Source organism: Seriola aureovittata, chromosome 21 (assembly GCF_021018895.1).
Source record: "Seriola aureovittata isolate HTS-2021-v1 ecotype China chromosome 21, ASM2101889v1, whole genome shotgun sequence".
Lineage (NCBI taxonomy): Eukaryota > Metazoa > Chordata > Actinopteri > Carangiformes > Carangidae > Seriola > Seriola aureovittata.
Genome location: NC_079384.1, coordinates 18438550 through 18449733, shown reverse-complemented (window position 1 = coordinate 18449733; position 11184 = coordinate 18438550). Strand labels below are relative to the sequence as shown.

Below are 11184 nucleotides of genomic sequence, written 5' to 3'. Positions count from 1 at the left end.
ACAAAACTTATAAACGGTTTTACATGGGATATTCCAATTAAAACAAGTCAGCATGACAAATAAATAAAAGAAAATAAAATTACACAGAAAACTTGATTAAAAATAATTATGATACAAAATTAGGATATTAAATAAGTATGATACAAATATAATGAATGAGACTTAATGGAAATGGAAGTTTTTAAAGGGATGTTCTTAATAATAATACGAATTCTGCCTTACTCCGTTTCTCTGTTTCTCTGTGTACTCAACAAAAAATTCCGACGGAAATTTAACGTAACATCGACCAAGCAGGATCCAAACTAAGCGACTTCCGGGATCCTAATCAGGGGTGTATGCTATTTGTTTAAGTACCGGAATGCAACTATGACGCGTCTCTATATTAGTCTGTAACTGTAACTGACCATAATCAAATGTTTTACTGACTTTATGAATAATTCATGAACTCGTCGTGTTCCAACTCATTAATTTACAAAACAACATGTTATAATAATGATGACAGAGGATTATGTCCATTCTGTCTCAATATCGTCTCATTAGACTAATGACTAACGACTTCCACCTAGTAATTAATTAAAAATGAATTATTAATAAATTAAAAACATTTTTGTAAAAAGAAAAAAGCAACCATTGACTTCAGCATTAATAGTAAATAATGAGATATGAATAAAGGCTTAAAATAAGTCTGACTATTACTAAAATTGTCAACAACTAAAATTAAATGTATAAAAAACATAACATTCACATACAAATAAAAGACTGTAACATATTCAAATCAAAGGACAGGAACAAAGAAGCAAAGAAGCTAAACCATAAATAAACATTTCTGAGTCAGATTTGTTGTTTTTGATGATGAATAATTCTTGAAAGTCCAAATTTAGTAAATAATACTTCCTCCTGACCTCTTGACACACACATTAATGACTGACACATTACTTCTTCTGTTGGTCATTATTAGTACATGCACCAGTATCAGTTACCCAACAGATAGCTGTTGTGGTATCGGTACCGGTGAGACTTTCTGAGGTGTCACAGGGTGTGGAAGCCAAACTCATGCAGCTTTATAATTTCTAGACAATCATGAAGATATTATAAGAATTTATTTAATCATTGATCCAGATTCATTTTAATTCTGAATCTGTTAAATTCACCATGTAAACAGCTGCAGGTCCAATCTGACAGCACAGTGTCTGACATACCAGAGTTATATCGATATGCTTTCTGAGAATAATTTATGTGGATTAACGACTCTGACTCATCCGCTCGCCCCGCAGACATATTTCTTCACACACCAAATCCAATGTCAGACCGCTCCTCAGCCAATCACGTCTACCCTTCCTCCCCGCACAAAAACAGAATAAAGCCCACAGCTCTCTGCAAGCACGCTCATGCAAAGTCTGTTTGGATTTCAGTCTGTGCAGTGAGGCAACATGATAACTACTAAGAACTTTGGTGTTTTACTGTGGACCCTGGTGGCTCTGTCAACGGCCGAAGCAGTGAGGACTTTTTTCTATCTTACTCAGTGAAATGTTGCATTTATTTTCATTAATTAAGAGAATTAGAATTAATCTAACTTTTCATTCTTTCAGGGCTCATTGAGAGACAGAGGGTGGGAGGATATTTCTATTTCTTCCTCTTTTTCTTCCTCGTCTTCATCCTCCTTCTCCTTTGAAAGTTCAGGTGAGAAACTCTACATTTGTCAAGGCACTCTGGTGCTGTACATTAAGTTCAGGCTATACTGAGCGTGAGGTGTGTCATGTCATTTGTTAGGTGGGATCTGTCTTAATGGAGGCACCTCTGTCCCATCCCTGTCTACTGGTGAACACATGTTTTGTTTGTGCGCTGATGGATTTGAAGGAAAACGCTGTGAAACAGGTGAGGAGCTTAACTGCAAAACCAAACTGCCTTGATTGTTTTCTTTTTTAAATGCATTTTTTGTTTGTTTTTTAAATCCCCCTGTTGTTTCTCTATAAAGGTCCTGAGTGCTACAACGGTTTAGGACTGTACTACAGAGGCACGGTGTCTAAGTCAGAGAGTGGACGGACATGTGAGCAGTGGGATTTGGACAGCAGGGTGCTATACATGTCTTCAGATGTCAATTCAGGGAGGCACAACTACTGCAGGTAGGGTGTTACTAATCTGGCTTTGTTTTTTGTTTTGATTTCATGTTCCTTAGAAAAAAAATTAGTAACTATGGAGATTAAAGTGTAAACCAAGGCTGAAAAAGCTTAAAAAGCACCTTAGGCGATCTTAAAAAGTCTTAAATTTCCTTCACAGGTCTTAAATACATTGCTTAAAAAACTTAAGGGAACACTTAAATCACACATCAGATCTTGATGAATGAATTATTGAAGTTAAAAATCTTTCCCGATGTGCACTGTATAATTTGTTGAGAACAAAATGACATAACAACGGCCAATGGAAACCAAAATCATCAACCCATTGAGGGCCGGATTCACAATCACACCAAATCAAAGTAAAAAATTGAAATCACAGGCTGATCCAACTTTTCATCACAGTAACTCATAAAGTGACTCAGTAGTGTGTATGACCCCTGCGTGCCTGTATTCACTCCCAGAAACGTCTGGGCGTGCTCCTGATGAGTCGGCGGATGGTGTCCTGGGGGATTTTTTCCTCCGACCTGGATCAGGGCGTCAGTGAGCTCCTGGACAGAGTGTGGCGGTACTTGGCGGCGTCAGATGCACCGATACATAATGTCTCATAGGTGCTCAATTAGATTTAGGTCAGGGGAACGTGAGGGCCGGTCGATGACATCAATGCCTTCGTCATCCAGGAACCGCCTACGCACTCTGGCCACATGAGGCCGGGCGTTGCCCTGCACCCAGAGGAACCCAGGGCCCACTGCCCCAGTGTCAGGTCTGACAGTCGCTCTGAGGATTTCATCCCGGTACCTAACAGCAGTCAGGGTACTGCTGGCTCTGACATGGAGGTCTGTGAGACCCTCCAAGGATCTGCCTCCCCAGACCATCACTGACCCACCATCAACCGGTCATGCTGGATGAGGTTACAGGCAGCATAACGTTCACCACGGCGTCTCCAGACTCTTTCACACCTGTCACATGTGCTCAGTGTGAACCTGCTCTCATCTGTGAAGAGAATGAAGCGCCAAAGCAGACATGCCAATTCTGGTGTTCTCTGACGAATGCCAGTCGAGCTGCAGGGTGCTGGGCTGTGAGCACAGGTCCCACTAGAGGATGTGGAGCCCTCATGCCACCCTCATGCAGTCTGTTTCTGACAGTTTGGTCAGAAACATGCACACCAGTCGCCTGCTGGAGGTCATGTTGTACCGCCTCATGCTACCAGCAGTGACACGGACATTAGCAAAACACAAAACTAGAGAAGACTCAGTCAGGAAGGATCAGGAGAGAGCAACATGTAAAACCATTCCCTTTTTGGGGGTTGTCTTGCTTTGGACTCTCCATTGCACCTGTTGTCACTTTCATTTGCACCAAAGCAGCTGAAACTGATTCACATTCACTTCTGCTTCCTAAATGGAAAGATTGATATCCCTGAAGTTTAACTGACTTGGTGTTATACTGTGATGATTAAGTGTTCCCTTAACTTCTTTTGAGCAGTGTAGTTCTAGCGTGCTGTGTAGATCTAACCTGCTGTAGGCAGTAATGTAAGTTAAATATGTGATCAATGTAATATTTATATCTGAATATGCTTGGGTTGTGGGACTGTTGGTCAGACAAAACAAGACAAAGATGTCATCTTGGGCTTTGAGAGATTATGATTGGCCCTTTTATGTCCTGACATTTTATAAATGATTAACTGATCAATCAAGAAAATTCTGGACAACTTGCTTTCGGTTCTCACATTACAGTTTTTCTCATTTCTTTGCTTATTAACGCCAAAACACTTTTAAAGCCCTAAAAAGATGGTTTCAAATCGTTTTTCCCTTTAGCATTAAATATTCATGACTAAATGTGAACTGATGAAAGTGGAGGTTCAAAATCCTGTTCCCTTTAATTTTTTAATGTTTCTAGCTGAGTCATAAAAAAAAAGACTTTTGCAAATAAACACTAAAATATACACTTGATAGCTACATACATGATATTGAGCAAAAATACTAATAGCTGACAGGTCAACATCTTTAACAGCAGATGATCCATGTAGAAGACATGCATATAAAAAAGTTAGTTTAATGGATCTGTTGTTTTCCCAACAGAAATCTTCACTACAGACAACGTCCGTGGTGTTATGTTTGGAGAAACCAGCAGCTGGTGTGGGAGTATTGTGATGTTCCACGTTGTAGCTTAGAGCAATGTAAGTTCACTTCCTCTTTACAGTCTAAATACTAACCTAGAGTACACGCTTCACCAGTATTAAAACAGTCAGATCTCTGATCTTGTACTTCCAGCTCCACCTTCACCTGCGCCCACAGATCCACAGCCAGGTAAGTTCACCACCTTACTGAAGAGTAAATATTAAGTTGTATGGCTCGGGAGTAGGCAGAGATAAATGGTCAGGGTTGGGGAAAGGTTGGGGTCAGTTAGGAGAAACACTGATGGGGAAACAGACTTCAACACAACACCACCTGTTCCCGAGTCTAGAAACCTAACACCAATCCTTACCAAACCCATTTGATTCCATTTCCATGCTCTTTCCCTTGATTGTTTTGAACTTTGTTTAACCCCCAGCTATAGAGTTGGCCTGTGGCCTGCGCAGCAGTGGGAAGCAGATGAAGATCGTGGGTGGAACAGTTGCCACCGTGGAATCCCACCCGTGGGTTGCTGCCATATTTTGGCGCAGCAAATCAAAGGAGAAGGTTTTCCGTTGTGGGGGCAGCCTGATCTCCGCCTGCTGGGTCCTCACGGCCGCCCACTGCTTCCCCGACGGGTAGGAAGTGAGATCATTTACTGTAATCACAGCAGGTGCTGAAAAGGAGGATGATTGGACTGATTCTTGACAATCTGTGTTTCAGCTCCCAAACAAAAGAGCGCCGCTTCTCCGTCACCCTGGGGAAGAATGCTCTGAACGAGACCGACCCGACTGTGGAGCAGACATTCAGGGTGGAAGAAATCATCATCCATGAAGGGTTCGACAACAGTGAGGGCAACTTCAACAATGACATTGGTATGAACAGGCCTTTAAATGCTTAAAGATTCCCTTCCAGCCACTAAGTGTCAAGTGTCTGTGACCAGGCTGCTGAAGCTGAAGCTAAAATATCAAAGAGAAGTAATATCGACAAAAGCTCATTTGTGAGTGGAAGGATACCTCATGTACTGTTGCTGGTGTAATGTATCAAAGCAGTAACTCTGTGGTAACTGTCCTGTAGCCCTACTGAAGCTGAAGGCCAGAAATGGTAGGTGTGCAGAGGAGAGCAACACGGTGAAGACTGTCTGCCTGCCGCCGGCTCAGCAGAACCTCCAGCCTGGTGTCACCTGTGAGATCGCTGGATATGGGAAAGAGAAACAAGGTGAGTAATTTAGTAAATATAATTGGCTCTTTCCCTCCTTTAATTACATGCATTCTAAATTATAAGAAGTTGTACAGTATTTTAAGAGCTTTTCCTCTTTCCAGCTTTGTGGTACAGGTCTCAGTACCTCAGAGAGGCCCAGGTGAACCTCCTCGCTGATGATGTGTGTCAAGACAAGGACTATTACGGAAAGATGATCACTGATAACATGTTTTGTGCCGGTCGTGCTGACTGGAGCCAGGACGCCTGCGAGGTATGTCTACAGGTCCGGACTCGCTCGGGCTTCCACAGAACAGTTTGCTGATTTCTTTTAATGCTGCATGTCTCTTAACCGCAGGGAGACTCAGGAGGGCCTCTGGTGTGTGAGATTGACAACAGGCTCTTTCAGTTTGGAGTCATCAGCTGGGGCGATGGCTGCGCGAAGGAGTTTCGACCCGGCGTTTACACCAGAGTGACCAATTACAACCAATGGATAGAAGAGAAGACAGGTCTGACATCCGTCACTGCTGGAACCATGTTCCCTCAGAAGTAGGGGCTCTGAAGGGTAAGGCTGGGGGTGCTCTTCTTATTAACAACAAATCCCATAAAAATAGCCTAGCCAACAATGAACTGAAACTGGCAGCCTTCTGAGGCTGATATATCGTATTCCTCTGAGCCATAGAGCCCCATTATTTCTAAAAGCTATTATTAACACATCACTGAACCTCACTGATGCACATACATTGTTGTTCATTTTGGCCAATTCAGACATGCACCATCCTGCTGCCGGAAATACTAACTAAAGCACAAAATGTGTATTAATCCACTGCTGAAAATTGTCCTTAAGAAAATGACTATTTCCTCCAGTTTGAATAACATTTTATAAAAACTATGATGCCCGGTGTAAAAATGAAACTATACATTTGTGATCTGTTTTAAAATCTCCTCACTAAGAACCAATGCACTTGGACCTGGCAGGTTAGGTTAAAGAAGGTCATTGTTGGTTTTGGTCTTTTCAATACATAGAATACTTAAAGGATCAGAGGTTTTGCATATTTTGCCCATTTGCTACATAGCATGTATACTTTACATGACAGTTTGCAAATGTGCATGCTGTTGTGTTCTAGATTTTTTGAAGGACATATTTTTCCTACCATTCCAGACATTAATATCCATATAACATGGAAGTTGATTGGCAGACTCTTGATTTCTTTTCTTTTCATTGAGTTGAGTAATTCATCACATCAAGTCTGTGGGGTACCGGGGTGTTTCCATATGTCAAAATATGTAAAATATGTTGTGGTATTTGTGGCACTGAATGTTTAGCTTCTTATTTCTACACTTTACAGAGTTTGGATGTATTATTTTCAGATATAAGTCCTATTTTTGTATTTTTGTAAATAAACCACATTTATAATTTTTCTTTCAATGAACTGAGTTCATTTGAAACAGTAGCCCAAAAATGTATCAGTAGTATTGCACTTCCATAAAATTGGGGGTGTACACAACTATACTGCAACATATATGTTTTAGCTGTAAATATACCAACTTTCAACAATTGATTTGTTTATTGTTAAGTAAAATATGTTGTTTTGTGCCCCATAAGCCCTGCTTCCATCTCTCTATACCCCATGTAAGAGAGCAGGTCTAAAATCATTTGCACAGGCTCGTGTCATAGGCTTTTTTGTTTTATTAAGCAGGTACTTCATTTTTTTATTGTACTACATTATTTTGTACATCTTTTACGTGTTGTATATTTTATATTTTTATATGTTTTTACACCAAAGTTTCAACAGAATTAATGTTTATCACCTGCATGAGTGAATCAATGAATTGTACAAATGTCTGACTTGAAATAAATCAAAAAGTCTCTTATGTTCATGATTGATGACTATAAGTCACATGACATTTTGCTGAAGCGATATTTTAGCCTACAATTATTCCTCCAAATGCATGTAATGGCTGTTGGTTGGTATTTTTATAGCCTGAATTTTTGCTTTAAAGATGTTTTTGAGAAAAGCACCAACAGACAGTGGCAGACTGTTTGATCTAAATGTTGCTTAGTCAGATGAAGTCATAAATAGATGCTCTGGTTAATTGACTGTACTTTAATGTGTTGCTCCTTGCTCTAAGCCTTTTAATGGGGGAATTCATTAGAACTGAAATCTATCAGATAGATTTAAAGCCTCAGCTCTTTGAATGAGTATGCAAGTTTTCAACCAACTGATTTAGGGGATTTCACTGATTTCACCCCCTCTATAGTTAAATGTGTTTTAATAACCACTGTAGTTTTAGCATTAAACGCTCTCCTGACTTGAGTCAGAGGAGGAGAACTTCCTCTTGCCTTGCGTATGAGTCTAATCTCATACAGTCTAGAAAGCAAGAGATACTGCTGTGTCTCAAACTAGGTACTTCAGTCAGTGTACTCACATTCAGTATATACTCACTGGCATAGTGCGTAAACATCTGCAAGTGTTGTGCCAAATCAAATACTGCCGGTGGGCACATACCGGAAATGACGAATGACCGCGATTGTCGCCCTCCTGCTGCTGCTGCTGCTGCTGCTGCTGCTGCTTTGCTCACTACTTTCCTGTGTTTGCCTCCTGTGTCATGCCACATGGAAATTATGCCACCGTTGGCGCTGATGACGTGTCCTCTTCCTTCCTCGGTGGCCGTTTACACAGGTTTGAAAATACGGTGGTGGTCCCATCTCCTTCCGCTACGCAGCCAAGATGGCGACTGTTGAGGGTAAGAAGTCGCCATTGTTATTCACTGAACTTTTTGATTGTTTTGAGTGCAATATCCAGGTTCTTACATTTACGGTGAACAGCATGTCAGTGTGAATGCACTCAAAATAGCAAGTGTGAGTATCAGCACATCATTTGAGGCAAAGCTTCTGTTTTTCTGGAAATAGGCCTGTTTACATCTCCTGACTGTTGTGATTTGGCCACAAGGTGGCGGTAAAGAGGCACAAATTAAAGACGGGCAACCACACGGGTGACACAGATGGTGACGTAATCACTGAATGCTGTGATTATGTTTCAGGGTACCTCATATATGCATATTAAGACATTTATGCTTCCTCACTGATCCCTATGACTCGTCCCCAGATGTGGGCCCCTCACGTTAAAGTTTTTCATAAAACAGGTTGTCGATGCTCCACATTATCAGAGAGAGAGAGGGAATCTGGCAAACAGAAAAGCTTAATAATGTGGTTGTTTCCAGTCTTTCCAAACTGTGACTAACCTGAACTGGTACTGAATTTAAAGGACCCTCTGCTGGTCTTTGACTTCCCATAGAATCATGGTAGTTTGGTGAAGTTCTGTAGATCATTTATTTTACATCCTAGTGTAGAAATAATGCAAACACTACATACTTATGTGCTGCATTTTCTTCAAGCTGAAATGCTGAGCTTGAGAAGCTTCTTGTTGAGGGACACACACGAAAAACACTGTTTCATTTGATTGATAGGTGACTTGTTCAGAGCCTCACATCCAGTGAGTGCATGCTGGGTCTGACTGCACGTACACAGAGTGGGTAAAGACAAAGAGTTTATACATCCAAACCTGAGGAGGAAGCTCTGTTGCTCATTTATTAGTGACACAAGGACTGTGACAACACTCTTAACCCTACAGTGAAAAGCCTGAATCTGCATGTAAAAAATGAATTTATCACCAACCAGGATAAACGTGTTCTTTCAGATGAACTGGTTTGAAGGCTTTGGGCTTTATCTAAAATGAGTCATCACCATCAGGAGATGTATCAGGAGACTGTTTGACAGGTGTGGCTGCTCCTCTTTACCCTTTTAATCCTAGCAGACATTCAGGTATTTGTCAACCACTGTTTAAGCAGTACTTTTCCATCACGCGATCACCAGTACGGTACCGTTTTAAATCACAGATAACAAAGAAAATACAGAATGTTTCTGCTCACCTATGTATGTTACTGTATCTCTCAACTCAAGAGTTAAAGTTATCACCTATAACTGACATTACATGCTCGTGGGTGTCTTCTGAAGACAGAACACAGCCACACCTGCTGGAAACTCAGACAGCAGGTGAGGTGTGACTCTATGCCACTGAGAGGGTGTGTCTTCGTACCTGCCTCCAAACCAAACTCCAAACCTCTTTTCAGAGGACTCTCTGCCATCCTGTGTGTGTGCCGTAAAGTAAAGTAAGTGCATTTACTTTTAGGTAGTTATGTAGTATTCACAAAAGCTAGAGCTGTTTTGAGAAGTGGTAATGTTACTGGATGAAAGTCTGTTATAATGGTCAGTAGAGGAACCTTTAGAACTTTATTTTATGTCAAGATTAAAAAGGTAATGTTTGCTGTTCTACATGCAGATAACTTCATCCTCATGTTACAGTGTGTATCTAGCAAAATTGTTTTCACGTCACTTGGCAGTGAAAACATAAATTATAACATAACAGATTTCAGTAAAAGCAATAATTGGATCCTATGCAATTAATGAAGAGCTTCAGGGCAGTTTCTTAAAAAAAGCTAATAACAACATTCAACCTGATCAGTTCCCATTTTTCACAGCTCTTCTTGCCCTCTGTCGTCCAGCCACTTCAGCAGCTGTCACCATGCCTGAGACTGCAGAGTCCCACTCCTTCACCCTCACCACCAACCGCAACTGCACCATAGAGATCACCAATGTCAGCTCTGTCTACTGCCTCATCAACCCAAAGTAAGAATCGCTGTTCTGCTTGATGATTTATTTGTGCATACTAATTTTGAGTATGGACCAATAAATACAGTTAACGTGATGCCTGAAATGTACATGAATCCGCTTCTGCATGACTACCAGGGGTTGAAAGTAACTAAGTACATTTACTCCACTACATTGCTGCCACTTTATACTTACACTCCACTACATTTCAGAAGGAAATATTATACTATTTACATTAATTATCTGATGACCCTTCACATTTACCTGGTGATCCTTTGGACCAGCCTGACCCCTAGGTTGGGAACCACTGGGCAACTTTTACTGAGACTACTTTTAATTTTACCAAACTTAGCAGGACTGTCACAGTAGTTTTACATTGAGTTAGTTGTACTTTTACTTTAGTTAAGGATCCAAGTACTTTCTCCACTACTTATGACCTCATCTCCCACTTCTACTCTCCAGGGTTTACATGAAAAGCGGTTTTCCCTACAGCCCTCCGCAGCCCACTGTGCGCACCACCAAGTCCGAGGTGTGCTCGTTCACCAAGGACGACAACACGGCATCGGGCGCCGTGGGCGTCCTCACCTATGAGCTTTTCGACATGCGCAACCGCCACTGCAATGAGCTGATGGCCGTCATGTTCTCGGTACCCTTTGACTATAACTTCTACAAGAACTGGCTGGGGGTGGGTGTCTTTGAGCACACGAAGGCCTGCGACAAGAAGCTGTTCGAGCTCATGTACGAGGGGAAAGACTTCACCAACTTCGTGCGCCACGAGGCCGACGGCTCGGGGGTGAAATACGCTGCACGGACAGTGGATGTGAGGGCCTGCATGTCTGACGAGGGCAGAGCTATGATTAAACTTGAGTTGTATGACAAGATGGGCAGATAGGTCTGTTTGTACTGCTGTGAGAATAAAATCTTCTGCCGCAAATGAGTGCATTGATGTGGAATGAATTGTGAAAACACAGTTGACACAAATATTCCTGAAGACCTACATACATTTGTCCATCATTCATGTAATGTATGGGTGCTTTAAATGAATAAAAAAAACAGTTCAATTGATTTCTTGTCTTTTACTTTTATTGTA

General features: G+C 41.3%; 2 protein-coding genes and 1 long non-coding RNA gene across 5 annotated transcripts; 2 read left to right on the top strand and 1 right to left on the bottom strand.

Moving 5' to 3' along the window:
• The first annotated feature begins 1381 nt into the window (after positions 1 to 1381).
• On the top strand, positions 1382 to 7306 carry plaub (plasminogen activator, urokinase b). The gene is made up of 11 exons (XM_056366027.1): positions 1382 to 1496; positions 1590 to 1680; positions 1771 to 1875; positions 1976 to 2123; positions 4193 to 4290; positions 4385 to 4420; positions 4665 to 4863; positions 4949 to 5100; positions 5303 to 5443; positions 5548 to 5696; positions 5781 to 7306. The coding sequence occupies exons 1-11, from the start codon at positions 1431 to 1433 to the stop codon at positions 5973 to 5975; spliced, it is 1380 nt and encodes a 459-aa protein (XP_056222002.1). The 5' UTR covers positions 1382 to 1430; the 3' UTR covers positions 5976 to 7306.
• Positions 5330 to 9350, bottom strand: LOC130162341 (uncharacterized). The gene is made up of 3 exons (XR_008826266.1): positions 8238 to 9350; positions 7933 to 8161; positions 5330 to 5419 (listed from the first exon to the last, which is right to left on the bottom strand). It is a non-coding gene; the product is annotated as an uncharacterized LOC130162341 (long non-coding RNA).
• On the top strand, positions 8080 to 11159 carry LOC130162337 (DELTA-sagatoxin-Srs1a-like). Of its 3 annotated transcripts, none has more exons than XM_056366030.1 (3): positions 8080 to 8170; positions 9989 to 10112; positions 10557 to 11159. In XM_056366030.1, exons 1-3 carry the CDS (start codon positions 8155 to 8157, stop codon positions 10984 to 10986), a joined length of 570 nt encoding a protein of 189 aa, XP_056222005.1. In that variant the 5' UTR covers positions 8080 to 8154; the 3' UTR covers positions 10987 to 11159. The 3 variants fall into 3 exon arrangements, with proteins under 3 accessions (XP_056222005.1, XP_056222006.1, XP_056222007.1); XM_056366031.1 differs by lacking the exon at positions 8080 to 8170 and adding an exon at positions 9467 to 9595; XM_056366032.1 differs by lacking the exon at positions 8080 to 8170 and adding an exon at positions 9489 to 9595 and having other exon boundaries at positions 9965 to 10112.
• The last annotated feature ends 25 nt before the right edge of the window (positions 11160 to 11184 follow it).

Bases quoted from the DNA above. Each gene is read 5' to 3' on its own strand.
- plaub (XM_056366027.1), top strand. From the start codon at position 1,431: ATGATAACTACTAAGAACTTTGGTGTTTTACTGTGGACCCTGGTGGCT. The intron at 1,876-1,975 runs GTGAGGAGCTTA...TTCTCTATAAAG, and splicing joins AGGAAAACGCTGTGAAACAG to GTCCTGAGTGCTACAACGGT. The intron at 2,124-4,192 runs GTAGGGTGTTAC...TTTTCCCAACAG, and splicing joins GGGAGGCACAACTACTGCAG to AAATCTTCACTACAGACAAC.
- LOC130162337 (XM_056366030.1), top strand. The intron at 10,113-10,556 runs GTAAGAATCGCT...TCTACTCTCCAG, and splicing joins TACTGCCTCATCAACCCAAA to GGTTTACATGAAAAGCGGTT.